The sequence below is a fragment of the Pollachius pollachius genome (assembly GCF_949987615.1).
Source record: "Pollachius pollachius genome assembly, chromosome: 19".
Taxonomy (NCBI): Eukaryota; Metazoa; Chordata; class Actinopteri; order Gadiformes; family Gadidae; genus Pollachius; species Pollachius pollachius.
The window spans coordinates 17,411,864-17,438,051 of NC_136952.1; the positions used below are offsets into that span (position 1 = coordinate 17,411,864).

The 26,188-nt window shown below is 44.1% G+C and overlaps 1 protein-coding gene across 1 annotated transcript; it reads left to right on the forward strand.

Annotated features, from left to right (window-relative positions):
* Positions 1-257: 257 nt before the first annotated feature.
* On the forward strand, positions 258-26,122 carry reep3b (receptor accessory protein 3b). Its single transcript, XM_079756937.1, has 8 exons — positions 258-569; positions 13,172-13,244; positions 15,877-15,953; positions 16,084-16,204; positions 16,367-16,480; positions 18,590-18,749; positions 21,102-21,235; positions 23,507-26,122. Exons 1-8 carry the CDS (start codon positions 538-540, stop codon positions 23,576-23,578), a joined length of 783 nt encoding a protein of 260 aa, XP_079613063.1. The 5' UTR covers positions 258-537; the 3' UTR covers positions 23,579-26,122.
* The last annotated feature ends 66 nt before the right edge of the window (positions 26,123-26,188 follow it).

Here is a 26,188-nt window from a genome sequence, read left to right on the forward strand (position 1 = left end):
TCAAAATGAACCGAACCAATGGCCTTCGTGTATTAAGTGTAAACAGACCGGACCGAACCAATCGAAATGATGCTGGGGTTGTTCTTCCTCTACGTCACTGAAGGTGGGCGCACCTCAATTGTTGCCAGATTGAGCCAGATTTCCCGGTCAACTTGGCAACACGTGGCTGCAGCGCGCCGCATCCAGCGTTGCCAGAGTAGCCGGGAAATCTGACCCAATCTGGCAACACTGCGCACCTCTCTGCGCTGTGCCAGACAGAGAGGTGAGGCGGTCCCCGGAGGAGGTGAAGGAGCGCTGAGAACTCAACCTTATCGGACATATACACACCTCCATTTCGCAGACACGTCTGCCACATATATCTATATATAGATAGAGAGAGATCTAATCTGATAGATACTTTGATCCTCGGTCGGTCTTAGGTCGGAGTTAGCCTGAGTTAAGGGAGGCTGCCGTAAATTAAGGGAGGCTGCCGTTAGTCCTCATCGGTCTTTGGGCCTCTCATCTAAAGATATCAACACCGTCCAAACGAAGAGAGCCATGGTGTCCTGGATGATCTCACGAAGCGTTGTGTAAGTTGAATTTCAATCGACCTACTGCTTAGTAGATGAAAGCACCTTTTATACACACGATTACTAACGCCGGGCTGTGTTAGCATGCTAAGCTATTTCCATCCAGACAACAAGCTGTGTGTTTTTCTTTGGACCTATGCTTTGGACACACTGTTGGATACAAACATGTAGACCCCATGTCAACGAAGGTAGGCATGGGGGTTAGTTTAGTGGTTGTGTGATGCTTGTGCTGTTGTGGTTATTCCGGGAGCTGTGATGCGAGCTTACGAGCCGAACCTGTTGAACTCGTCGAGCTGAAACGTGTGACTCGGGTGTGAGTCACTTGAAGAGCTGAGACGTCGGACGTATAAACATCTCTATTTCGCAGACACGTCTGCAACATATCTTTATCTATATAGAGATTTAATCTTATAGATACTGTTATCCTTCGTCGGTCTTAGGTCGGAGTTAGCCTGAGTTAAGGGAGACTGCCGTAAATTAACGGAGGCTGCCGTCAGTCCTCATCGGTCTTTGGGCCAGTTGGACATCGTCTCATCTCCAATAGGCTTCCTGGTGCATAGAACAAAGTGTTAATAGTTGCATGCCAATGTGATCAGCGATGGTCGAATAGCTTTCTTGTTTTTAACAAGCTTTTCTACTAAACAGAGCCTCCCGAGCAGGACCCATGGACTGTAGGCCTGTATTTTAGACCACTGGGTTCCCTTCTTATTAAGACTTTCTAATATCCATCTGATTAGTTCTTAAGTCATTTAAAAGTATTAAGTATTTTGTCTTTGCGATGATATTGCACAAGCATCATGGTGGTCTGGTGCAGAATGTACTCCTAAAGGATATTCCTTTGCATGTAACTTTTTACACGTATTCAATTCTGCAAACTGTATTTTCCCCCTGAAAGAACATCCAACCAGTCTGCCTGATCGGTTGACATGCTAGCGTAATCATCTAGTCTACCATTGTTGGGCAAAGCCGTGGTCGGTGTGGAATGGAAGCCGATATAATTCTAACAATTTTGTTGGTCATGGATCCTCCTTTTCTATTTGTGCATCTTGGTGTTGTATCTGCAGAGATGAGCAGGAAGCATATTTCATGCATGATTTTTTGCTGACCAAAATCTAATGGTCGCAACTTTCCCTTCCATATGAAAAAAGATTGTGATGTGGGTAATGTCAGTACTACTGTCCAGACTAGATGGGACATGATGTCAGTACTGCTGTCCAGACTAGATGGAACATGATGTGGGTAATGTCAGTACTAGATGGGACGCTTTTTTATTCCAAGTCAAACACAACTCCCAAAAAAAATGTTATCAAGATTTAGGTTTAGTTTGAATAAGTTGTGGGAGATTTTGCAATACCCTTTGTGCAAAATCTTCTGCTAGATTTCCTACTGACGTCGGTGTGGTTTCTTGCTGTGTGTTGATAGAGAAGTTGCTTTTTGACGACAAGGTTAAGCATAGGTTCTCCGATGTGAGCTAAGCTTCTTGTTGCTAAAAGTGTGAATGTATATTGCGCAAAGACAATTACACACAATGCCTTAAAGGTATCTTAACATTTCCACTTTCAAGTATATAAAAACAACCAGAACTATGTTCTACATTTTATTTAAAGGTAACTTGAGTTGATTGCAGCATAGTCATCATACCTTCTATAACCCATAATTTCCTGGGAAACCATAGTAAAGTAGACCTAATTCATTATATATGTCAATATCCACCTAGCTTACTACGATGTGCTGCTATTAGGACTGCAGCAATAACCATCCCCGCCAGACTAGGAGGTGCGCCGCAGTGCCCATCCCCGCCATACCGGCTTTTTAGGAGGTTCACCGCCAGCTGAGCTCACAGGTCTTTTTATATATATACTTTGTAAATCTCTCGTCACACTAAAGATGACCCATCCATATGCCCAGGTCTCTTGACGGAGTGTACACATTACATCTATCAAGGGAAGCCGACATTGGAAAATTCCTGTCCTCCTGACCAATCAAATCAATCAAGGACACTCACCCTGAGAAGATCAGTGAACCAGTCTGCTGTTTAAACGGGAGAAATTGAAATTCTTAAGATACAATTGAAGCCTGAATAAGACTATTTGCAACCTCGGAGGCCTAGTGGTAGAGGTGTAATGGAGCCAGAAGCGGAGCCTGGAGCGGCTCTAGTTGCCTCTTAAAACGTGGATCTTGTTACAAAGCCAAATGTATCATCGCAGTTTGGGAGTATTTTGTATTTGAACCCAGCGACCACGACCAGGGGTAACCAGCGAGTTTAGACACGGCAATGAGTGAACACCACTCTTCTGATATGCACCTGAAAACAATACATCCTTCTGTGTGGCCTCAACTCTTCAGAATGCAAGGAATAGCCCAGGAAACACACTTTAAATGAGTAATACTAAATATTGCATTCAGATAAATGTAATGACATGTGGCATGTAAGTGGTCGTTCTGCTAGTCATCGTAACGAATCCTCATGAATAAGCTTAACAAAGATAAACTTTAATTCTTTATTACCATAGACTAGGTTGGTCCATGTGGAGCCATGCAGATACATTTTCTCCGGAAATGGTGGTCATGACAACGACTCTGAAACAAACAATAGATTCAACCCAATGATCTTGTCACCAAACTACGGCTTTTGTTATTGTTTTGATTGAGTGGCAGAAATGACCTAAATACCTCCAAGAGAGCATCATCGTTGACTACCTTGGTTATCAAAGATGACGACAATCTTAAATGCAAAGCAACGTGAAAACATTTTAGGGCTGGCCTCTTAATAGTTCTGTCAGGCAATCACAAGAGGCGTACCGCTGAAATACACGGGACCTGGAGGTAAAACAGGTCACAGAGGTGTTTAACCTGCTAAACAGCCAGCGTCTATGTAGACGCTGCATATATAATTTTCTTGAGTGTGTGCGTATTGTGTTTGACCGAGTGGTAATGCTGTTGATAGTGATGGTTGTTTGACTATTGGCTTCATGTAACAACTAGATAAACTTCCAAATCTAATTATGATGATGTACTTGACCTCAACCACTATTGAAATAATATTAAAATACTAAACTAATGAAGGATACTTGGATTATTTTAATATTTGGCAACATCCCTTTATGTCTTCATGTACAACGGCAGCAAAAACGACAGAACGGGAGGATTTAGGATTACAGAGGTGACTGTAGGTCATATTTTAATCTAGAAGGAGAGCAGAAGACTACAATATAAACTCCAAAGGAAGCTCCCTCCCTAAGTTTCTCTGCCATTGAGAAGTGTTGCCCAAATGCACCTGTGCTGAGCTTAGCTCCTTGGAGGAAGGCAGCCGGTTTCAGATCCCTGTTTTGTCCCTGGTCTGACTCGCCAGACGAGCCACAAAGCACTGTGTCAGGTAGCATTTCATAGTCAACACCACACGTTGTGAGATGCTATTCTAGGTTTAGTTCTGTGTTAAGTATAATGGGTCCCAGAGGATGGTGCTGCTATATGTGCCAAGGAGACAAATCTGGTCTGTTCACACTCAAAGCCTGTCCAATGTTGGGTTTGTCTTGGGGTGGTGGGTCAACTTTGTTGCGGACCAAACCGTCAGACTGGTCTGCTAGAAAGACGTGGGTCTCCTCCGCTTTCATCTAAACAACGTTTGGATTTGCTTGAGGTGAGGACGTCCAACAATCTACAGGAAACAAACCACCACCGTCTCAAGGCAGCACAGCTCCAACTCTGTCTCACATGAATCCTCATGTTCATTTATATATTGTCTAGCTCCGTCTCACATGAATCCTCATGTTTTATTTATGATTGTTCTCTTGTTCCTCGTTCCACTGGAGGTGCTCTGCAAAGCGTTTTACATCCGCCGTAGCTCATGTGTCCGATCAATGTCCACCTTTGTTACCTTTCTTTTAAGTGCAAGAGCGATTTCAAGATGGGTGTCCTTGGTTTATTGGAGGACAGCGACCATGGTCCTGACAAAGTCAACCCAACAATAGGTGTGACTGCGCCCTTAATAAGATGTCTTATGCGGTTGCTGTCCGATCAATTGGTGCTGAAAAAGTCAATTCAAAAATCATTTGAGAACTACACCAAAAAGTGTTTGGGCCCCCTGGTCCTCTAACAGCCTGTTCATGTCGACCCTCAACTGTTGGTGGCGCTGGAGAGGAGAGTGCGGGCATCCCAGCGCCTCACTGGGTGGGAGCTTCCCTCCAGCCACAAGTTATACGGGAACGGCCAGTAAAGCCTTCAGGATTATCAAAGACCCCAGCCACCCCAATCACGGACCGTCTGTATAATCCCAGATTATACCAATTTTCTATTCTTTCTTGCAACAAGCTCTTCCATGATTGAATTCGCTGTAGGAAAACCTAATTTCAAATTTTGGTTGATAGTTTGGATTTCTAAACGAATATTATAAGATTGGGTGACCAAAAAGAGAGGAAAAAACATAAAAAGCTAAAGAACAACATCATTTAGGATTATTTTCTTGACATCAGTGGCTTTGCGATCCACTCGTCCAAGTCGGACATGCTAATGGAAGAGCTTAAAGGTATCTTCAACTGTTCAGAAGACATGTCGGCCTTCTCCTAGTCAGCACAAAGTAATAGGTGGTTTGAACGTTGTGAAAAGTTTGGAATGGCATTCCACGGCAGAACGAGCACTATTTACCAAGAGAGAAATCACTCATTCGTTGGTCAACCATAAAGGGATAAAACATTACTGCTGCCTGTTCTTTTCATGCTTAATGAATTACCAAACCATTAATACTATAGTAAGCTGAGCTTTTTTGTATATTTTTACCTTGTTAATCATTGAAATAGCTGCTAAAACCAGTCTCATCTTGTTTTGTCGTGATATTTGTGGGGATGTGATCACTGTGCTGAAACAAACCGGAGCTCTCCGTCTCAACCGCCACCGATTGATCGCATAGAGGTTTATATTAGTTATGGTATATTATAAAAGCTTACTTTATAGGATATTAGGCTAATGTTCGCCTAAATTTTCTGTCAAATGAAATGCAAGTTGATTTTTAGGTAAGCTCTGCTTACCTGAGCCTGTGCACGGGGACAACCTGAATGGCATGAACACATAGCAGTGTTTCCCATACCTACATACATACATTTTTTTGCAATTTTGAAATATAAATATCGTTCCATTCATTCATCTCCGCATAGCACTCTTTCTCCCTGTCATTGTCGTTCACACACGCACACGAACACAGAGACAAGCGCGCATACATGCCAATAGAGTACTAAAGTGTGACGTCACGTTTCCATTGCAACCGATTTTCGGTTCTACACAAACCAAATTAACAAGGGGAAATCCTATGCCACACGAACGTTTTATAGAAAATTAATGATTTTTTTGCGAATTGATTTGCGAGTTTGCTTTACCAATGATGTAAGTAATATTGAGAATGTATATATTTATATATATATATATAATGTAGCGTCACAGGGTTTGGGAGGAAGTGGCCTTCTGAGAGGGGGGTCCCGGGGGTTTCCTTCCGGGTGGGTGTGTCCGGTTGTTGAGTGTTCCGGTTGAGCTGCGCCTGTCTGTCCTTTTTGAGGAATCTAATAAAGCTCCTATGGACTTACTTCGCTCACTACCTCGCCTGTGGTCATTACAATATATATATATATATATATATATATAAAAGAAAAACTAAAGTAACGTCGTCAAACTTTTCCTTTTAATACCCCAGGGGAATACATGAAAGCCTCGACATGTTTCGATTGGTAGTGATTTTCACCTCTTGAAATTGATTTATTTTCATTTTGAAAGAAACAACACATGGCAGCAATGGAAAACGCCATCTCTCGTTCGGTTGTTTAAAAACTGAAAATCCGGTTGCCAGGGCAACGTGACGTTTTCACTTTAGTACTCTATGGTGAGCGGGCACTAGCCTGGCTCTGCCCGCCTAAGTACTTCCGCTCAATTAAAGTAAAGCAAACTCGCAAATCAATTCGCAAATAAATTATTCATTTTCTATAAAACGTTCGTGTGGCATAGGATTTCCCCTTGTTAATTTGGTTTGTGTAGAACCGAACATGGGTTGCTATGGAAACGGGACGTCACACTTTAGTACGATATTTTGATTTCCCTAAATGAAGTACGAGAGTCTGGTAGGATAAGGCTATGGGGACACTACCACATATTGGATAAACCCGCGTATCACTGATACATGCACACGCACTGACAGCGGATTCGCCCGCGCCTCCTCTCAACGCGCCGACAAAGGAAAACCCGAAGCAGCGGGATATTTGCGATTAATGTGAAATGCGGTTATAGTTTATATTAGTGCTGTCAGTTTAACGCGTTATTAACGGCGTTAAAGCAAACCAACTTTAACGTCGTTAATTTTTCTATCGCACGATTAGCGCTCTTTTGGCTTGGCAAACGTTGTAGTTTTTTCACCTGCTGTCTAGCAATTACTAGTCACGTTAGAAAAACTACAACACCATACCGGATCTAGCTACACCGGAAACAAAACAACAAGCACGCCGCCCAAACTTGTTGGGGCAAGCAAGGATTCGGAGCGGATGAAGAACTCCTTAAAAGTGTGTGTTGGTGTGTCACGCCTGCACGAGAGTTCAATGCTGTTACGTCTTTCTGGCCAATCGCAGTTCAATGCCCACCTGGGCTGTACCACTTTGGGGGGCGCGCTCAGTTACTCCCCACTAGACAAAATTGACTTGGTTGCGACGTTGACAGTTTGTTGCGTATGTTGATTGAGAGGTTGCGGGGCACAGCTCCGGCTGCCGCTGTTTCAGTTCAACTCGTGACCGTGTTAACTGGTGACCATCAGCCCGTTGTGCCAGCGATTTGAATTCGCTCTGCTTCAGGGACTGGAGATCGCGAAGATCGGAAAGTGAGCTGGTCGACTTTGAAATGTATTTTGTGCTCGATTATGCGAATGAGCAAATGCGAAATTATGCGAATGAGCAAATCACCCCCCAGGACTCCACTTCTAATCTCCCTCCCCCCCCCCCCAGTCAGGAAATGCTCTACCAAATGCTCTACCATAGCTTTAAACAGGGGCGTAGGAATGAGTTTAACATTGGGGGGGACACATATCGGAAACCTGACAGATCCGTTAATGGTTTGAACAGAAATATGTCATAATTTAACTACACTGAAAAAATTCACAAATATATTTTATTCTACTAAAAAGATACATTTGTCAATGTAAAGGAAAACACATTTTGAATGTCAGTAATGAACTGAGAAATATCAAATCAATTATTTAATTGCACGCTCAATCATCCAGTTTTGTAGAATAAGAAGCGGTGACAAGACGCTGTGTTGCGCTTTCGAAATAAAATAAAATATTTTTCTCCCCCCGGTATAATTTTTAGGTGGGACAAATGCACCTGTCTCAATATTGGAGGGGACACGTCCCCTCCGTCCCCCCCGGATCCTACGCCCTTGGCTTTAAATAAATCCTTAGACAAGGATACAGCTGCAAAACAACCCTAGATAGTTTGATAAGTGACCTGCCTATTTATACAACAATGAGTCTGCATGCTGATGCTAGTCACAAGGTGTTATTTCAGAGCAGGGTGTGTGATGTGAAGACCAGTCTTTCAAGCCGGTTTATATTCTATATTGTGTTTCTACATTCTCTACCAGGGATAGGGCAGATATTGTCTGCACTACCACTTCGTATTATACTTCTACTTTATTATCCTCAAATGGTATAGACCCGCTCCTCAGGTCCAGCCTCCCCGCTGCACCTCAGTACATCTGGCTCCCTGCAAACGGGGCACCCAGGGGTCTCAGGGAGCCGGAGCCCAGCCTGCTCAGTGGGGCCCTGTGTTCTCAGAGAGGAGATTTTGGGAGTTTGGGGAGTTTCGGGGCTGAAGAACGAAGAGAACAGGATGAATGGCAAGATGGCATGGGTGCTTTCTTCAAACAATTATTCAATTGTTTTAATAACTTCATCCCTCTGTGTGTGGTTGTGTGTTACAATTAGAGTGTGTGATAAGATGGGGTTGGTGTGGAAGAGAACTCAATCGCCAGCACAGAACCTGGGACAACAATGACCTTATAGTAAAATTTGTTAATAGTCAAGTATGTTGAACCCTTTGCCCTAATTCCACATCATATACAAATTATATTGGTTAATTTGGTTAATCTAGTCACTTATTTGGTTAATCTAGTCTTGAAAAACTAAATTGAATTACTAAAAGTGTAATAGCACTTTGGTTTGCTATTACTGCTGCAGAATCAAGTTTTTATCAACTGATCGTTTTCCCTTTTAATTCCTACAGTGTTGTGTTAATAAGGCAGGAAAAAAATACAATTCCGCCTAGTATTCGCTTTGTGGGGGGCTTTGGTTTCACTCATCGATCCGGGTCTAACTCGGTGACAGCAGATTTTCAGTGTAGCCAAAGTATTTATAAGGCCTACTTCCAATCATCTCATATGAAATGGGTGGTTTGAACCTTGTGCAAGGTTCTGGAAAACCCTGGTAGCCTATTTATTAAATGTTCAATTCATGAAATGGGCTTCTTTCTGCGTGGGTCTTGCTGATTCTCCTGACGGCAAGTGTCAGTGCTATTGTGACTATTCTAATAATTTGTTCATATCCCAATACAAATCTAACCAAGGATAATTTGGCCATCTAATGTTGGCCCAGGTCATAGTTGATGATACCTCTACCTCAACTAAAGCTTCTCAGACTGAGGAACGTTGTACATATTGGTTATGATTACATATATTATAAGTGTATCCCTGGGATAGGCCCATCACCTCTACATCAGAAAAATGCATCCCAACCTTCTACGCAGGGGCGTATACATGGGCGTTCTTTGAGAAGCAGCTTGTTTTGGGATGAGAATACATCCCTGAGGAACACACATCTGGATGTTCTGCCTCAGCCCTACTTGCTGTTGTCCAGATGTTTTGGATTGTTTTGTGACTGCTGCTTTAAGTTTCTCTTTCACTTCATACCATGAGTCCTCTTACTTATAACGTCAGGTTGACTGTTGTAGTATGGCATGTGATGGAGAGACTCTTTTTAAGTGAATGAAAATCAGCAATTGGAAACCTTTTCCCTGCTATCATCACAGCAGTAAAACTGGTGCATTACTCATGTTTTCTACTCTTCTCTTCTGGTCCAGGCCTGGCTCCCAACAGTATAGACATAGAATACAGGAAGTTACCAGAGGGACTTAAGAACCAGTGACCCCAAAACCACTTCCTTTGGTTTTAAATATGGTCATTTGTCTTATATGAGTGTCAACATAGTATTTGTGCCATTTGATCACCGTTACTGAAATAAGTACTGAAGAGAGAGAAAGAGAAAAGGGGTAAAAGCCTATGTTTTAGCCGCTTGGTCGTGCCTTTTCCGAGGCACTCTGAAATTCCGACCATGTGTGTGGAAGTGTGTAGCTCTGTCTGGGCGGTGTGTGTGTGTGGATCTCTGTCTGGGTGGTGTGTGTGTGGATCTCTGTCTGGGCGGTGTGTGTGTGGACATGTGGAGCTCTGTCTGGGTGGTGTGTGTGTGGACGTGTGGAGCTCTGTCTGGTCGATGTGTGTGTGGATCTCTGTCTGGGCGGTGTGTGTGTGGACATATGGATCTCTGTCTGGGCGGTGTGTGTGTGGACGTGTGGAGCTCTGTCTGGGCGATGTGTGTGTGGACATATGGATCTCTGTCTGGGCGGTGTGTGTGTGGACTTGTGGAGCTCTGTCTGGGGCGCGGTGTGTGTGTGTGTGTGGACTTGTGGAGCTCTGTCTGGGCAGTGGTTGACTGTGGCGTCCGAAAGAAGTCACTTACTTTATTATAACGCTATGGTGTGTGTGTGGATGGTGAAGCTCCGTATGAGCAGCAATGTTTTTAATGTCCGGAGGTGAGAGTTAGGCTTCCCAGACTCATAGAATAGAATAACGCTACGGTGTGTGGCGGATTTCAGATCGACATCGCTCATAAATTAGACAACAACTGTACTAAAGAAGTTTCCTAAAGTTGGCGTGGGTCGTAACCATGGAGATGACATCACCCCCCACCCCCCAGCTCTGTCATAGAACTCCCAGCCCAAAATCCATGGTTTTAAATCCCATAGTGTTGAATTCATCTTAAACAGTGGCTCCACTGGCTCATAAAGATAGGTGAGAAGAGCAAGGGCCTCAGTTGGAGAGACAGAGAGCTGGCTCCAGCAGGCTGTGGTTTCCATAGCAACAGCAGGAGAATACAAGGCAGCAGAAAGAAACCAGCCTTCCACTAACCCAGGTGGCTGTTGGAGACTTATGTTATTCTTTACATCGCTTCCAAAGATACAGAGTGTAATGGTGTTTTCCAGATGCCTCGTACACCAGCCTTACGAGTTGCACTTTTGATGTAATTTCCTGTGTTGTAGCACTTATAGCGTTCCCATTGATCTTTGTGATTGTGTCATGTCATTGGACAGTCATTGTTATTGTTAGCTACATTAACCTCTTTAGCAAACCAGCTCGAAAACAAACAACACAGCTTTACATTGTATTGCACACACAGCAAGACCGTGCAATGCATAAATTGGTGACATTAATAAAGTAGTAATGTTATCAAGTGTGTAGGAGCATTTAAAATTAAACGACATTCCACCGGGGGCGTTCCACCGTGAAATGCCCCAAGAAAGCTGGGAGATTTCATCACTTGCAACTCGTACGGGTGGTGTACGAGGCATCTGGAACACACCATAAGGGACTTCCAGAAAGATTATGTTTTTTACAAATACATGTTGGTCTTCTATTCAAATCAAGGTCTACAGCTAGGATAGAACAATGACAGAAACCAGCCAGAGCAAGCTAGATTTAGTATACATCTGTAGAAATCCTCCCCTCCCTTCAGGCCTTTCTCCAAAGCCCCTCCCCCAGAACACGTCACTCGGCTAGCTTTAGCTCTAGCTTTAGCCACAAGTCATCTAGCCTGGTGGAGACTAGGGCCTAATGAGAGCAGGACTATGTTAGCCAGGTAGGTAGATGGAAAGGCATAAGGCATGCCTGTCCAATCATTTAAATTGGGCCGGATTAAATTATTGGACAGGCTTGTTACAGGCCTGAAAAAACACAGATGCACAGTTTTTTTTAATGCAGATGTGTGACGAAGGTAAATGTTTTTTTTCATTGTTGGGCCATACTGCACTATCCAATCCTAGACCCTTAAATAAAATGGTGTAGTAGGTTTTCATAGTGGGTGTCCGGTTCAATTATTTTCTCAGTTTTTCTCAGTTACACCACCAGTATCTGTTGTGTCTTCTGTGTTCATCTTCTCTAAGGTCAAGTGAACTGATGTGAGTACTTGTCTGATTGCCTTTAGAGGCAACATGAGACCGCAAACCAAAACCACTACAGCTACTAAGTCATGCAGTGGAGATCAAAGTTCAGCCCCCCTAGGTGTCAATTAAACAAACTATAAAATGCATTAAACATAGTTTTTTTAACTTGTACCGCGACACATATTTTTTATTTGCGCTTGTTAAGAGACATACACTCTTAGAAATAATGCCTCAATGTCTTAAAATGACACAAACAACATTGTATGATTTGGGTTAAAGGGAAGCTACAGAACTCAAACGACCCATGATGCAAACAATTATTTGATCAAGTTCACGTTAAACATCGTTTTTTAGGGATGAAACCATATATAATGGGACCGAGTTTCTGTTTCTGGTCCGTTTTTGTTTTTGTACCTATAAATCATAATAAAGAGGGGGTAATGTGCTAGGTGAAGTATTGTTGCTATGGTATTTTCATAAATAAGACGTTCAATTAATAATTTAAAGCCTGATAGCAGACCAGCTCTAATTTGGGTGAACTGGGCATTTCACTTTTCGACCAGTCAGGTGGCTTATAAACACATATTTGGCTGATGAGCTAAAAAAAATTGTGCATGAGAAGATAGTTGAGTATTTGATTGTATTGTTGACTATACAGTGGCCACTAAACCTAAACAGCTTCTGTACTGATGATCACTAAACTAAAGCTCTATGGGGCTAGCGTCTCAACTGATCAGCTAATGTAGCTCTATGGGACTAGCTTATGTACTGATCAGCCATTGTGGCCTGTTAAATCTGCATCACTGCATGTGCACGATACACTGACTGAAGTGAAATAAAAAGTATACTTTGGATATGACTTCTATTTAACCTAGCCTAAAGTTCAACATTTAACATTCAAACAAATCAAAACAACGTCGTACATGACGGCCAGGCAGCATAATAATGGTGTGGATAGACCTTTGGGCGCTCGTCCTGTCGAGTCACGACTGGGCCTCACTGGCAGTGAACCAAGCCCAAACGGTCCCCCTATATTATCAGGGCAGGATTCAACAGCAGCTCTCTGTCAGAGACGGAAGAGGGAAGCCTGAGTCAATTTCTCCTGTTTGTCCCAAACTGAATTGAACATGGGATTATCTTGTGTATGTCCCTTTAGAGACTCTTGAGTTTACGTGTTCACTGGCTAGGAGTGCTTGATTATTCTATATACTTTCATCGGACGCTTGTATAATCTCAATTGGATACAGCACACACACTTAGCTTGGCATTCGTAGTCTACATTCGTAGCATACCAATATTGATGAGAGAACATTTAACAAGCTGAAGTGGTTTTAATGAGATGGACCCTTTTGTTTTGTTTCCTAGGCTGCTGTTTGGCACTCTCTATCCTGCATACTACTCTTACAAAGCAGTGAAGACCAAAAATGTCAAAGAATATGTAAGTATATGAGCTACCAAGATTTTAACACTGACACACACACACACAGACACACACACACACACACACAGACCCACACACACACACACACACACACACACACACACACACACACACACACACACACACACACACACACACACACACACACACACACACACACACACACACACACACACACACACACACACACACATTTTTTCCAAAGCACGTTGGCTGAATGGAGCTGTGTGCCGCTGCTGGTCCTGATTTGTCTTTTTGTCCACAACACACGTGCACATCATGTTTGAATCCTAATGTCACACAGGGATCGAGATCGGCGGATAACGATGATCTTAGATTCCAGATGCTCTAATCGTTTTACTTGCCCTGGATACAGTTTTATGATTGCATAACAAAATATATTTATTCAGCAATCCCTTTTTTACTGGATTTTACTGGATGTACAATATTTAATCTGACTCCGATTGGATCCTTATTTTGCAAGCAATTAGTTTAGACGCTGATGCTTTCAATGACCGTTCATGGACTGAGAGCACGTTGTGGCAAACTCTCTTCCTTGTTTTTTAGTCGGTTATGAGGTGATGCTAATGTTTATCTCCTTTACGAGGTGATATACTTGCAAACCTCTAATGTAGATGAGCATATGGGCTTAACATTGTGACGGCGTTAGCTACCTAATGTTTTATCACTCAAACGCAAATTGCTGAAATGTAATTCATAAGCAATGTCTCCTATCCTCCTATATCTACATCTTATAATGTATGTCTCTTATACCTTAAGGATACGACTGTTTGCTTGCTATAATCCAAAGTAGTTATAATATTTATAATATAATATTTGCAAATGACGTTCTCTCTCTCTCTCTCTCTCTCTCTCTCTCTGTTTATAGAGAGAAAATTGTCCTTCATATCGGCTTAGGAAAAGAATAGTGGATCTTCTTCAAGTGTCAGTACGCTCTCCGGTTGGCTGAGGCCTGGCTTAGACTCCCATGTACCGGCCCGGTCAGGGTCACTCATTCTGCTGACAAAATACCAGCATGCCGCTAGGAGTACTGGGATTTCCACATGGGGATTTCACCATTTATTTTGGGAGTTGCTGCCGTCATCACACACCGACGTTGCCTATTGTAGCCTACGTTCTATAATGCTCTGATGCCGTCAGGGTAGGGCTGGGCGATTAATCAACATCTTAATCGCAATTTCGATTTTAGCGTCAAACAAACTAGACAAATTGTCGTTTTTTTTAACTTTTATTTATAAAATGTTTTCTAGAAAGTGCAGCTGGATACATATCTGTACATTATTTTAGATTTGATCATTTTCTTTTTGACCATTTTGTGAATTTTTTTAAGGCAAAATTTTCAAAAATAATCGTTTTGATTAATCGTGATTTCAATATTGACCAAAATAATCGTGATTATGATTTTTTCCTTAATCGAGCAGCCCTACGTCAGGGTTTACTGCAGTTAAATTAATCGGAAATCACCTAACCATATCATTGTAACTGCATATCTTAATTTAGATTTCTGGTCCAGCCATATGTATTGGTCCCCTTAGAATGAGCCCTCTATACATGCATAGGGAGCATGGCCATGGGATCATTCTGTCCAAACACAAGAAGGACAGACATCTCTCTAGAGGCCTTCTGAAGCACTATATTACATGTAAGCTATAACCTATAGTTTTATAGACTTGATAACCTCATTGAGTTTATAAATATATCAAGGAGCCTCTTCACTTGACAATGGGCTGACGATGACATCATCTCTTAACATCCTACTGGCACCCTATTGGCCAGTACAAGCCGACCTAGCTTCTCCTACAGAGCGCCTCACCAGAAGACCCTGGAAGCATGTAAACAGATTGTTTGATTAACCTGTTTTATCTTTTATGTTCCACTACCATTGTGAAATAAATTTCTACTCCGTGAACCGCTAGCATCACCTTCACCTCTTTGAAAAGATCTTGGATGTGATAGTTCATTCACTCAATAGTGAATGATATTTCAACTTGTTTGGCTTGCTGAAATTAAACGTCAAAAGCACCATTCAATTCCAGTGTCAAGTCTTTTCTTACTTATTTTTGTTATCTTACCAATCAGGAATCAGATGAATGATCTTAAATGTGATGGCAGAGGAGCTACAGTCTGGGTGAACAGGTCTGTTCGCTCTCTCTGACTTCATATCTGGACCTATCATGTTGCTGGAGGCGGTGAAGCACATCATTGGCCAAGTGCCAACACAGACTCAGCCAGCGATAGTCAACTTCTCCTGGGGAGCGGGACCGAAACATCCTGTCCTTGAAGAAGTGGCTTAGAGTTTCAGATAGACCCCATGTAGACAGGCAACATGAATATGTGGATGGTCCTACGAGGCTGTGGAATGACTGCTGGATCTGAGGTTATACCCAAACTTGAAATGAGGTTATATTTCATGTGGGCGTAGGCAAAGCCTAGACGGCTACTCCTACGATCATAGAACTAGAGTTGTAATAACATAACTATCATTTATCTAGTGCTTCACAATGGCCGTTTTAAGAGCCATTTGTCTGGCTTCAGAAGGTTTGACATCATAGGTAACGTTTCCTGTACAGTGTGCGTCTGCTCAGCCTGTCTGTCTGTCCCCCTGCAGGTCAGGTGGATGATGTACTGGATCGTCTTCGCTCTGTACACCGTGGTGGAGACCATCACCGACTCTACCCTGGCCTGGTAAGTTGTGGATTTGCTGTGCATCACAAGGTCATTCTAAAGTCACAAAAAACTCCTGGGCCGTATCTTGACCCACCGCTGATGCGTAGAGATGGGTGGTCAAAGCTCAATGCATGCGTCTGTCTCACAGGTTCCCTCTCTACTATGAGCTGAAGATAGCCTTCGTCATCTGGCTGCTGTCTCCGTACACCAGAGGAGCCGGCCTAATCTACAGGAAGCTGCTCCACCCCCTGCTGTCCTCCAGAGAGAGGGTAAAGGACTCCAAGCCTTAAGCTCTGGCACTCGGGCTCCTCTGTGAAGGGTCTTGGGTGACCGTCAGTGGAGAGGCCTTTCCTTATTGATATATATATTGAAATGTGCTTATGTGTTATTAGGAGCTCACCCTCTCGCTCTTCCTCTTTCTGCCCTCTCAGGAGATCGATGACTATATAGTCCAGGCCAAGGAGCGGAGCTATGAGACCATGGTCAACTTTGGCAAGCAGGGCCTGAGTATAGCGGCCACTGCTGCTGTGACCGCCGCTGTGAAGGCAAGTGTGTGTGTGTGTGTGTAGGTCGGTGTTTGAGCATACACAGTGTTGTGCTAGTGGCACAGACTTCGGACCCTCACACTCAGACTTTACCATGCACAGGTGATGCCAGGTGATTAGTCTTGAACACATAGAGAAGTCCAATGTTTCCCTCTGGCTCTAATGGGTGACAGTAAGCCAATTCCCAGAATACCTTCATTTTTTTATGTCAAGCTTCGTGTGTGTGTGTCTGTGTGTGTGTACCTTTTTTTAATTTGAACTTTGTTTGTCTGCCGTCCAGCTCTCTGTGTGGAACTTGGCTGAAAATCTCAAACAAAACATTTGGAAGAGTGTTCAATGGTGTTGTTGGGCTGAAAGAGGAGCCTCTTTTATGTATATATGAATGAGGTGCAGCTCTTTAAACGGGGCCAGCAATGAGCTCATTGTGGATGTCAACTTATGTCAGCCATACCAGCTAGTTTCCAGAGCATGAACTTTGTACACGTGTACATTTAACATTCAGTCTCTTGCTGTAACTAGCGATGTTGGTCAAACTACTATTGGGCTCTAGGTCAAAGTGATGATGTAACAACGTTTCATCACATGCAGGGCTTTGCCGGGGCTGTAGATTGGATGAATATATATTAAAAAAAAAATATATATATATATATATATATTTGACAGATCTGTTCAAAATAATGTGGGATTTGGGCCAGGTGATGGTGCTAATATTATAATGAGGCCACAGTATTGTAGTATTTAGTACTTCAATAAAGTATACCGTACATTACTATCTAATATGTTGTTAACATGCTACTGGATATGAATCCAATCCTAAGCCTTATTTGGGGCACTTCCTTCCCCAAACTCTGCTGCACACACTCAAAAAGAGATGGATGTATAAACATCATTAATATTGGAATCTTTCTGCTGGTGCCAGTTACCTCTCTGCTCTCTCCGTTTTCCCCCCTCTGGTACTGACCCCCTCTGTCTTTAGGACCCCTGTTCTTCACCCGGCCCCTCGGGGAGGTAAAGCATCCACAACTTCAAGTGTTGACAGCATGAAAGCCCCTATTCTGCTTCCCCATCTACACCCTTTCATGTTTCAGCAATCTGCATGGCATTCCCTTACTGATGTCTCCACACTCTTCTCTCGCCTCCCTTGCCCGTGAGATGACCTAAAGCCTTGTTCTCCAGTGCAGATGGATGGATGGAGGGGTCATTTTAGATGGAACCTGCCTAAAGCAGCTTTAGGAGTAAACTAACCCAGTCTGGAGTGATGTGTGTAACGCATGTTACACACATACAACTGTTAAATATGTGGCGCTCCTTCGTACCCGCCCATAGATTAATATAGAACCACGGGCCAGTGAGAAAAGGGGAACCATGGAATGCGTGATTCATCAAGAGCAGATGAGTTTTACTTGGGTTCTAATATGTACAGACAGAACTCTGTCACATCTCATTGGTCTCCTGGTCCCTGAGCCGGGGTGGGATGGCGTTGTATGGACCTCAGGCTGCGTTCCCTTTGTTGGCACACGTCTTCAGGGACAGGTCCTCTCCTGTTCTCTCACAGAAGAAACAAGCATGGATGGGCACTCCCCTCCTTTTTCCTGAGTCATATTTCAAACGCCTGTGGGGCATCTAAACAAGACGACTACCGTAATAAGGGTTAGACCACTACATTAATAAACCAGTTTCCTGTCAAGTCAGACCACTACAGTGATGAACCAGTTTCTTGTATAAGTCAGACCTCTACAGTAATAAAATAATTTCCTGTATAAGTCAGACCAATACAGTAACAAACCAGTTTCCTGTATAAGTCAGACACTACAGTAATGAACAAGTTTCCTGGGTAAGTCAGACCACTATACCAGTGCGGCATTTGCCATCAATAGGATTATGCAACGGGTCCCTTAGGCAAATGTCCTTGTTGTCCAAATTGTGCTTTATATTTATTGTAGCTTTTGTAGTTTTTCCTTTTGTGCGTAAGCACTATCCGCCCATTGAAACAGACTTGTATTCATCTGCATGTGGTTTAATACAAGTGTTATACAAGTGGGTCCTGATTGGGTTTGAGTTGGGTTACTGACTGGGTGTGTGTGTGCGTGTGCGTGCTCGTGTGTGTAGGGTCAAGGTGCCATCACGGAGAAGCTGCGGAGTCTGAGCATGCATGACCTGACCCAGATCGGACAGCAGGACGAGTCCCGGGGCAACCAGCTGTACCTGTACAGCTCCTCCAACCCAGCTGTGAAGAGGGCTCAGAACTCGGACGCTGTGGACGGACCAGGTACCCTCCTTTGTTCTGAAGACCCGTAAGCCCTGCAGGGTGGTCCTGCAGGCTGTGATCAGTCCCCCTCAGGCACGTGACCGAGGCTGGACACGCCCCCGGGGGGGGGGACGGCCCCTCCTGGGAGAGCAGCACATGACCTTCAGAGGGCTACGCCCAGACACAGGGTCATGTGACCGTGGAATGTGGCTTCACTTTGTGAGTCATAACACTTACTTGGAGAGAGGAAAAGGCAGTGGGTGGAGAGAGGGCTGGGTTTATAGGAGAGTCTAAGAAAAGACACAGAGGCCACAGTGTAAACACACGCACACATGTTCAATTATGGAATTAGTGATTAATCAGTGAATCCTTTCCTATTGGAAGTGGTTAGTGCACTACTATTTAATGCTACCTTAGGTCTCATGTGACCTTCCTGTTTGTTTCTCCGTCCATGTGGGGTTGGGTGTTGCTTTGTGTTCTCCTGTGAGTCAGACTGGAGGTTTTCTGTTGAGGATCCGTCTGCTCTGTCCTCAGGGGAGACCGTAGGAGTCCTAATGCACACATTGTGTGCGACATTCAAACATCCATCTGCACTCTGGGTCTGTCTCTCATTATCTGGGTGACGTACCCTTGTGTACACTCTGACTCTGAGCCCGCTCCAGAGAGACCCAGAACAACACATCTCACCGTCGGACTCTCAGAGCGCCCTCTGCCTCCACGTCCTCGTGGCTGCCATCCATTTTGCTGGGTGTGATGGATGGTGTGGGGGGGGGGGGGGGTTGAAGGTGAAGAGAAGGGGGAAGAGAACAGGAAGTGTTGGGGGAGGGGCGGCTTAGGTGGGCTGTACCGAGTGGTACTGTTGGAAGTGATGGATGGAGAGAGAATGGGCGGGCCCTGAAACGGGGAGGAGGAGGAGGAGGAGGAGGAGAAGGGGCACAGCAGGCCAGGTGACAACCGCTCGCTGGAGAGAGGGGGGGAGGGAGGGGCAGGGAGGGCCGCTGTGAATCCAGCTGACCCAGCAGAAACAAGGGGAAAGGACAGGAAGAGAATAGCAATAATTAAGCATGGAAGAGAGATACTTTACGCACACGCACCGACCCACACATACACAGACACACAGACAGGAGTATGAGGTTCACACACTCACTGTTAAGGGAATGTTTTATGACTATTGCTATCCTTTTCTGCGGTCTAGGGACGGGCCAGAAGGCTCTGACCCTCCCTGATTCAGGAAATTTGAGAATTCCAACCTCCGACTTGTAACGTTGAGGAATGGCTGGAATCTAGAATTCCCAGAAAGCTCAGTCATGGTAAAAAAGTATTCTGTAGCCCAACTCAGTGTTCTCCTCATGTTGGGAGTTTTTCTTTGTGTGTGATCCTGCTTGGCAAGGGGCCAGTTGGCTGGCTGTCCAGACCTTCAGACATGGGGAGCCGGTCAGGACCCTGATAAGAGGCCCCTAGGGGCTGACCAACATGGCCCAACATGCAGCCCTTCATCAGGGTGAAAGGCTGAACCTTTTTCACTGGCAAGCTCTGTAGAAGAGTGGCTTTCCATATTTAAATCTGCCTTGGCCAGAATGGTAGTGTGCTATAGAGCTCTGTGCTAAAGATAACTAAAGCAATTAAGACTCTGTAGTACTGTAGTATCTTATTAGAGGACTGGTGGACCTCTCTGTACCACTGCTCAAGTAGGCAGGGACTAGAGTCCTGATTGGCAGCCAATATTCCTGGACTAGGTGGTGTTGTTGTGAAGTACCACACCCTTCCTATGTGGAGAACGTTACCTCTCACCTATACCCCTATGGCCGTGGTTCTGGGAGAGGTGGCTACCTCAGCATTGAACACCATTCAACAGCAATGGGCTAGTGAAATGCTTTATGTACATCTGTGTAGATATATGAAGACTCTGCTGCCAAATGAATCCTTTCACACATGCACACACACAAACTCTGTGCCTGGCTCAGATTCCAGCCTTTCTCTGGCGACGCAGGGGATTTTTCCCTCTTCCTCTTCCTGGTCTAATAGACTCCAGATGTGGCAGCAACAACAGCCCAGCGCGGCAGGGAGGCTCCGCAGACCAGGGCATGAGGGAAAGCAGCCTGCTGGGGAGTCTGGCCCTTTTATTTAGCTCTGCTACAATGGGACTACATGTCCCTGTACTTAAAGCTCTGTTTTCTGCCAGTTCTCCAGGACTCCAAAGGACATCTTTGTTGTTGTTTTTCTTTGGTGTTTTCCCGACTCCAGGAACAAAGGAGATGCTTTAGTGGTTCCTGTGTGTCTCTGCCTCCCCCTGCTGGAGGACTGTGGGCGTCATACGTCCACCACTCAGGTAGTGTCTGGGAGGAGGTGCTAACATGGGACCTGTGTGTGCAGAGTACTACTACGACCAGGACGATCGCACCGACGACGAGGCGGACCCTATCTTCTCAGAGGATGAGGCCGTCACCCAGAGGGGCCTGAGGCGCTCGCAGAGTGTCAAGATCACCCGCTCCCGGGTCCGCAAAGACGTGAGTGGCCGGGAGCACCAGCAACAATGTCCTACTACGTCTCCCTCCCTCTCTCACTAATGTCCCCCTCCCTCCCACTGTCTCCCTCCCTCTCTCACTAATGTCCCCCTCCCTCCCACTGTCTCCCTCTCTCTCTCACTATTGTCCCCCTCCCTCCCACTGTCTCCCTCCCTCTCTCACTAATGTCCCCCTCCCTCCCACTGTCTCCCTCCCTCTCTCACTATTGTCCCCCTCCCTCCCACTGTCTCCCTCCCTCTCTCACTAATGTCCCCCTCCCTCCCACGTTCTCCCTCCCTCTCTCATTAATGTCCCACAATGTCTCCCTCCCTCTCTCACTAATGTCCCCCTCCCTCCCACTGTCTCCCTCCCTCTCTCATTAATGTCCCACAATGTCTCCCTCCCTCTCTCACTAATGTCCCCCTCCCTTCCACTGTCTCCCTCCCTCTCTCATTAATGTCCCACGATGTCTCCCTCCCTCTCTCACTAATGTCCCCCTCCCTTCCACTGTCTCCCTCCCTCTCTCATTAATGTCCCACGATGTCTCCCTCCCTTTCTCACTAATGTCCCACCATGTCTCCCTCCCTCTCTCACTTTGTCTCCCTCCCTCTCTCACTAATGTCCCCCTCCCTCCCACTGCCCTACTCCCTCTCCCACAATGATTTGTACAAGACATACATATTTATGAATCCAACGTTTGAACTACTACCTTTTAAAGTATATATATTTTACCATATGTAATATGTCTATACGCATTAGCTGAAATTCGTCCTAATTCTGAATGGTTCGGACAGTGGAGTCTGTTGTGCCCCTTTTCCACTGGCGGGTACGCTTCGGACCCAGCACGCCTCAGCCCAGTAGTGAGGGCGTGGTATAGCCCAGCTCAGTTACTTGCGACAATAATTAAATTCAAATTTATTGTATAGCCCTTAATCACCATTACAGTCTCAAAGGGCTTAACAGGCCAAATATTTATGACACCCCCTTTACCCAAGCCCCCACAAGGGCAAGAAAAAACTCCCTTGAAATTAACAAGAAGAAATCTTGAGAAGAAACGCATAGTAGGGGATCCCTTCTTCCAGGGACGGTCAGGAGTGCAGTGGGCGGGATTTGAACCGATTTGGGATAGCCGCGGCAGCTATGTAAGCATTGTGACCTCATAGCAGCCCGACACAGTGTATCCTGCTATTAAATCCAAGGAAAAAGAAGAACGAGACACAATGAACATAGAGCAACAATGTAGGACGTCCAAGAGGGGCGTCAAACTTTTGCGCAACACGTTTTTCAATAAACAAAACTTTCGCCGTTGTACAGAAACACCTTGCGGGTACTGCTTTTGTTTGTTATTATCCCCCTGTCGCACGGAACTGATGCGAGACAAGTACGGCTCAGGCCGCATCACGCCCACTTTTGGCGGTGGAAACGCGACCTATCAGGCAGCATGCGCGACTCAATAGAGGCAGCATGGCACTTAATCCAAAGATTTAACCGCTCTGGAAAAATATTTCCACTAGTCCATGCTAGGGGGTTGACAAAATATCGAAACGGTGATATATCGTCGCCCTTCTTCGCCCTTCGATAAGAGAAAGGATAAGCTGGCGCCAAATATCGATATATTGTACATATTTATTTTTACGATTTTTTTTATGCTTTATTCATGAAGAGCAGGACATATCACCCCAAATATCAATATTTTAAACAATAAAATAAGGCACACTTTCCTTGCTCCTTGTGGTGGCGTTCAACACATGAATGAAGGAAACTTGAACGGAAGTTGGCTAGCCAAAGACGAGTAACTGAAAAAGTCAGTTTAGAATGAGTGATAAAGACCGAAAACCAACGCTTTACCTTTTCACATTCCTTTTGTATTCATGGTTAGGCATATGTCGTGATGAATCGTAAACGATTGTCTAACAATATATCGATTTGTATATGTCGTGTCGTATCGTGAGGTACCCTGTGATTCCCACCGCCAGTCCAGGGCATAGTACACATGGATGTAGTGCCGTTATGCCCTCCAAAGTATATATCTGGCGTTACCAGATACTGGCTGTGTGAGGTAGGGCTAGAAGAGGTATCCCACAATGCATCTGATTTGAACCATGGCCATCAAACGTGAGCACAATTCGAATGATATCTTTGCCTTTGTTAATAAAAACAGCAAATTCCCTTGGAATGTCTTAGTTTAATTCACAAAAAGGGACATTTGTTGCTGTATTATGGTTGCTTGATTTAAAAATGAATGTAATGAATTTTACTTTTGTCTTTTATTAGCCACGCTATGGATCCCTCAAAGTCAAAAGCAAGAAGAGACCAACACTGACTTCTGTTAACTACGCACCGTAGACACACACACACTCTCTCTCTCTCTCTCTCTCTCTCTCTCTCTCTCTCTCTCTCTCTCTCCTTCACTGCCTCTCTCTCTCTCTCTCTCTCTCTCTCTCTCTCTCTCTCTCTCTCTCTCTCTCTCTCTCTCTCTCTCTCTCTCTCTCTCTCTCTCTCTCTCTCACACACTCACAGTGCTGTTGACAAGAGGTTGAAGTCATTGCAGGAAGATGTCCTTTACTAGAACTGCACATATATTGGTTCCCGTTTATTTTTTATTGTTTTAAATATCTATATGCTGAACTCTTTCATGGAAAGACTCTCAGACATTTTATTCACAATTATTTGTCTTTTCATTACATAATGAATCACCAGCTGATCTTTTTCATTTTTTGCATTCTAATTAAGATCTACTGTTGGCTATTTGGATGCTTTGTATGATATTTAATTTTTTCTGTTCTGAGTGTATATTATTCTGGTTGTTGTTGCTTGAGGGTTTACTTCCAAAGAAATCAGGCAAATCCCACCCACAACTATTGGTGAACAGGATTAATTTTGGGAGCCAAGAATACATTTTGTTCAACATATTTTCATAAAGACGTTGATTGAAAACTGTTGCATAAACCCAGTCAAACACAGCCATACCAATGAAGAGGAACAGATCAATAACATGTGTAACTTACTTACTTTATTTATGTCATCTCCTTGAGCGCTTTGCATTCTGGGACATTTCAGTATTTACCAGGGGTGGGACTAGCCTGGACCTACTCAATTGACAAAGGTTAACTCACTTGAAGGCGGGTGTCTGTTGAAGTTTAAAACTATTGGATCTTCCCAGTGCCACTCTGGATCTACCATAACCAATCGCTAATGTTTGGCCGGGAATCACGTTGCGCGCAAGCTGTAACAAACCAAACACCGTTTGTGAAGATGTCCATCAACGAGAGCTGACTTTAACGTCATTGATCTCAGCCATTCCCTCTGTTCGCTGATTGGACGCAGAAAATTTAGACTGAGAAAACCCACTAACATACTGCAGAACCAGACCTAGTACTGAAGGGAAATTCAAATTGAGCGGAAGTACTTAGGCGGGCGAAGCCAGGCTAGGGTGGGACCATGTCGTTGTTTTACAAGTCACAAATAAGTCTTTGCACTCAAGTCCCTCGTCAAGAGAGGCAAACCCATGTCAAGACCCATTTCCCCAACTTTGGTTTTTGATTACAAAACAAGTCATTATGCGCCCTACACCAAATGTTATTTCATTTTATCCTATTTATAGATTAAATTGACATAACTCATCAATGCTTTTTAAAACAAAGTTATATTTTAAAACAAGTACTGATCAAGTACTTAATAACATAAAAAACATTTGCTGAGCATTAGCTCCAGGATCAGCCTCTAATTAGCGTTGTGCAACTTCAAATTTTGAACTCCGTTGGAAGATGTTGCGTCTGTAATTTCTGTACGCCAACAAAATTATATTTGGTATAATTATTCTCTGACTAGAGCTTCTTCAAGGTTCTGGGCCTCAGCTTGATTGGATGCTGTGGCATTGTCTCAGACAAAGTGGATCTGGGGAATTCAGTGACCTGCTGGGAATGAAGAACGCAAACCTTTTTTGAATCGGGGACATTTAAGGGAAACCAATTGAGTCGTGGTACACTTTTTAAATAACATACCTTTTCAGCTTTGGGGAAGGTACCACGTAGTTTCAGGTCCAAGTGAAGCCACGAGTCATTGGCGTTTAAGTCCAAGGCCAGTTGAAAGTGTTGATTTTGTCAAGTGGAGTCTGGTGTCATGTGACAGCAGTCCTCTGGTATCTACAGCCTTAACACCGTGTAAAACTATTTGGAGATGAGGTCTTTTTCCTGTTAACATCTCTGGTTGTAAATATGAACATTTATACTTTGTATGTATCATTTGAGACCAATGTTTTGGGATGCTTGCATAGATTTATCAGTATGCTTTTGATATTGCGTTCCTTTCTTTTTAAGAGCTCTGTATTGTGACCACTCTTTTTGCACACAGGATTGTCACAGCGTTTCATCTCAATTAGAATGTAATCCTTTGATAGGAGGAATCCAGCTATGCACCCCAGGGGAATGCAAAAGCAACACCCTCAGCGTTTTTGTTTTCATGCACATTGCCTGTTTTGCTCACATAACAGCATTAATGCCACTATGAAGAGCTAAGGGCTAAGAACCAGGACTCCAATGGGTTGACCAAGTGCCTTCATAACCAGTGCTTATCAGGAGGCGTTAACAGACTAACGTGGAATTACACTCCTAATAAACCCTAGCTTTAAACTCCTCCGGTAATGTTAACAGATTGACTTGTCTTACAAGACTATGCGTGGTGGGTCCTGATGTCGGGAGCGATGTGCACAGAGAAGACCTTTGCCTACCTGGCTCGCTTCATGTGTCGACACTAAAAACCTTTTGGGAGCAGAAATTTACATAAAGTGTTGCCTCCTGTTTTAAAAGACTATACCAAAGCTCTGCATGGCGCTGGCCGGATTGATGACGTGTTGATACTGATCGAAGTATATCTGAATAAAGTTGGTTTGAGAAATGAAAGTGTGTTGTCCTACTTTTAAAATGTATTTTCTACAGCTGATGATAGACATGACAT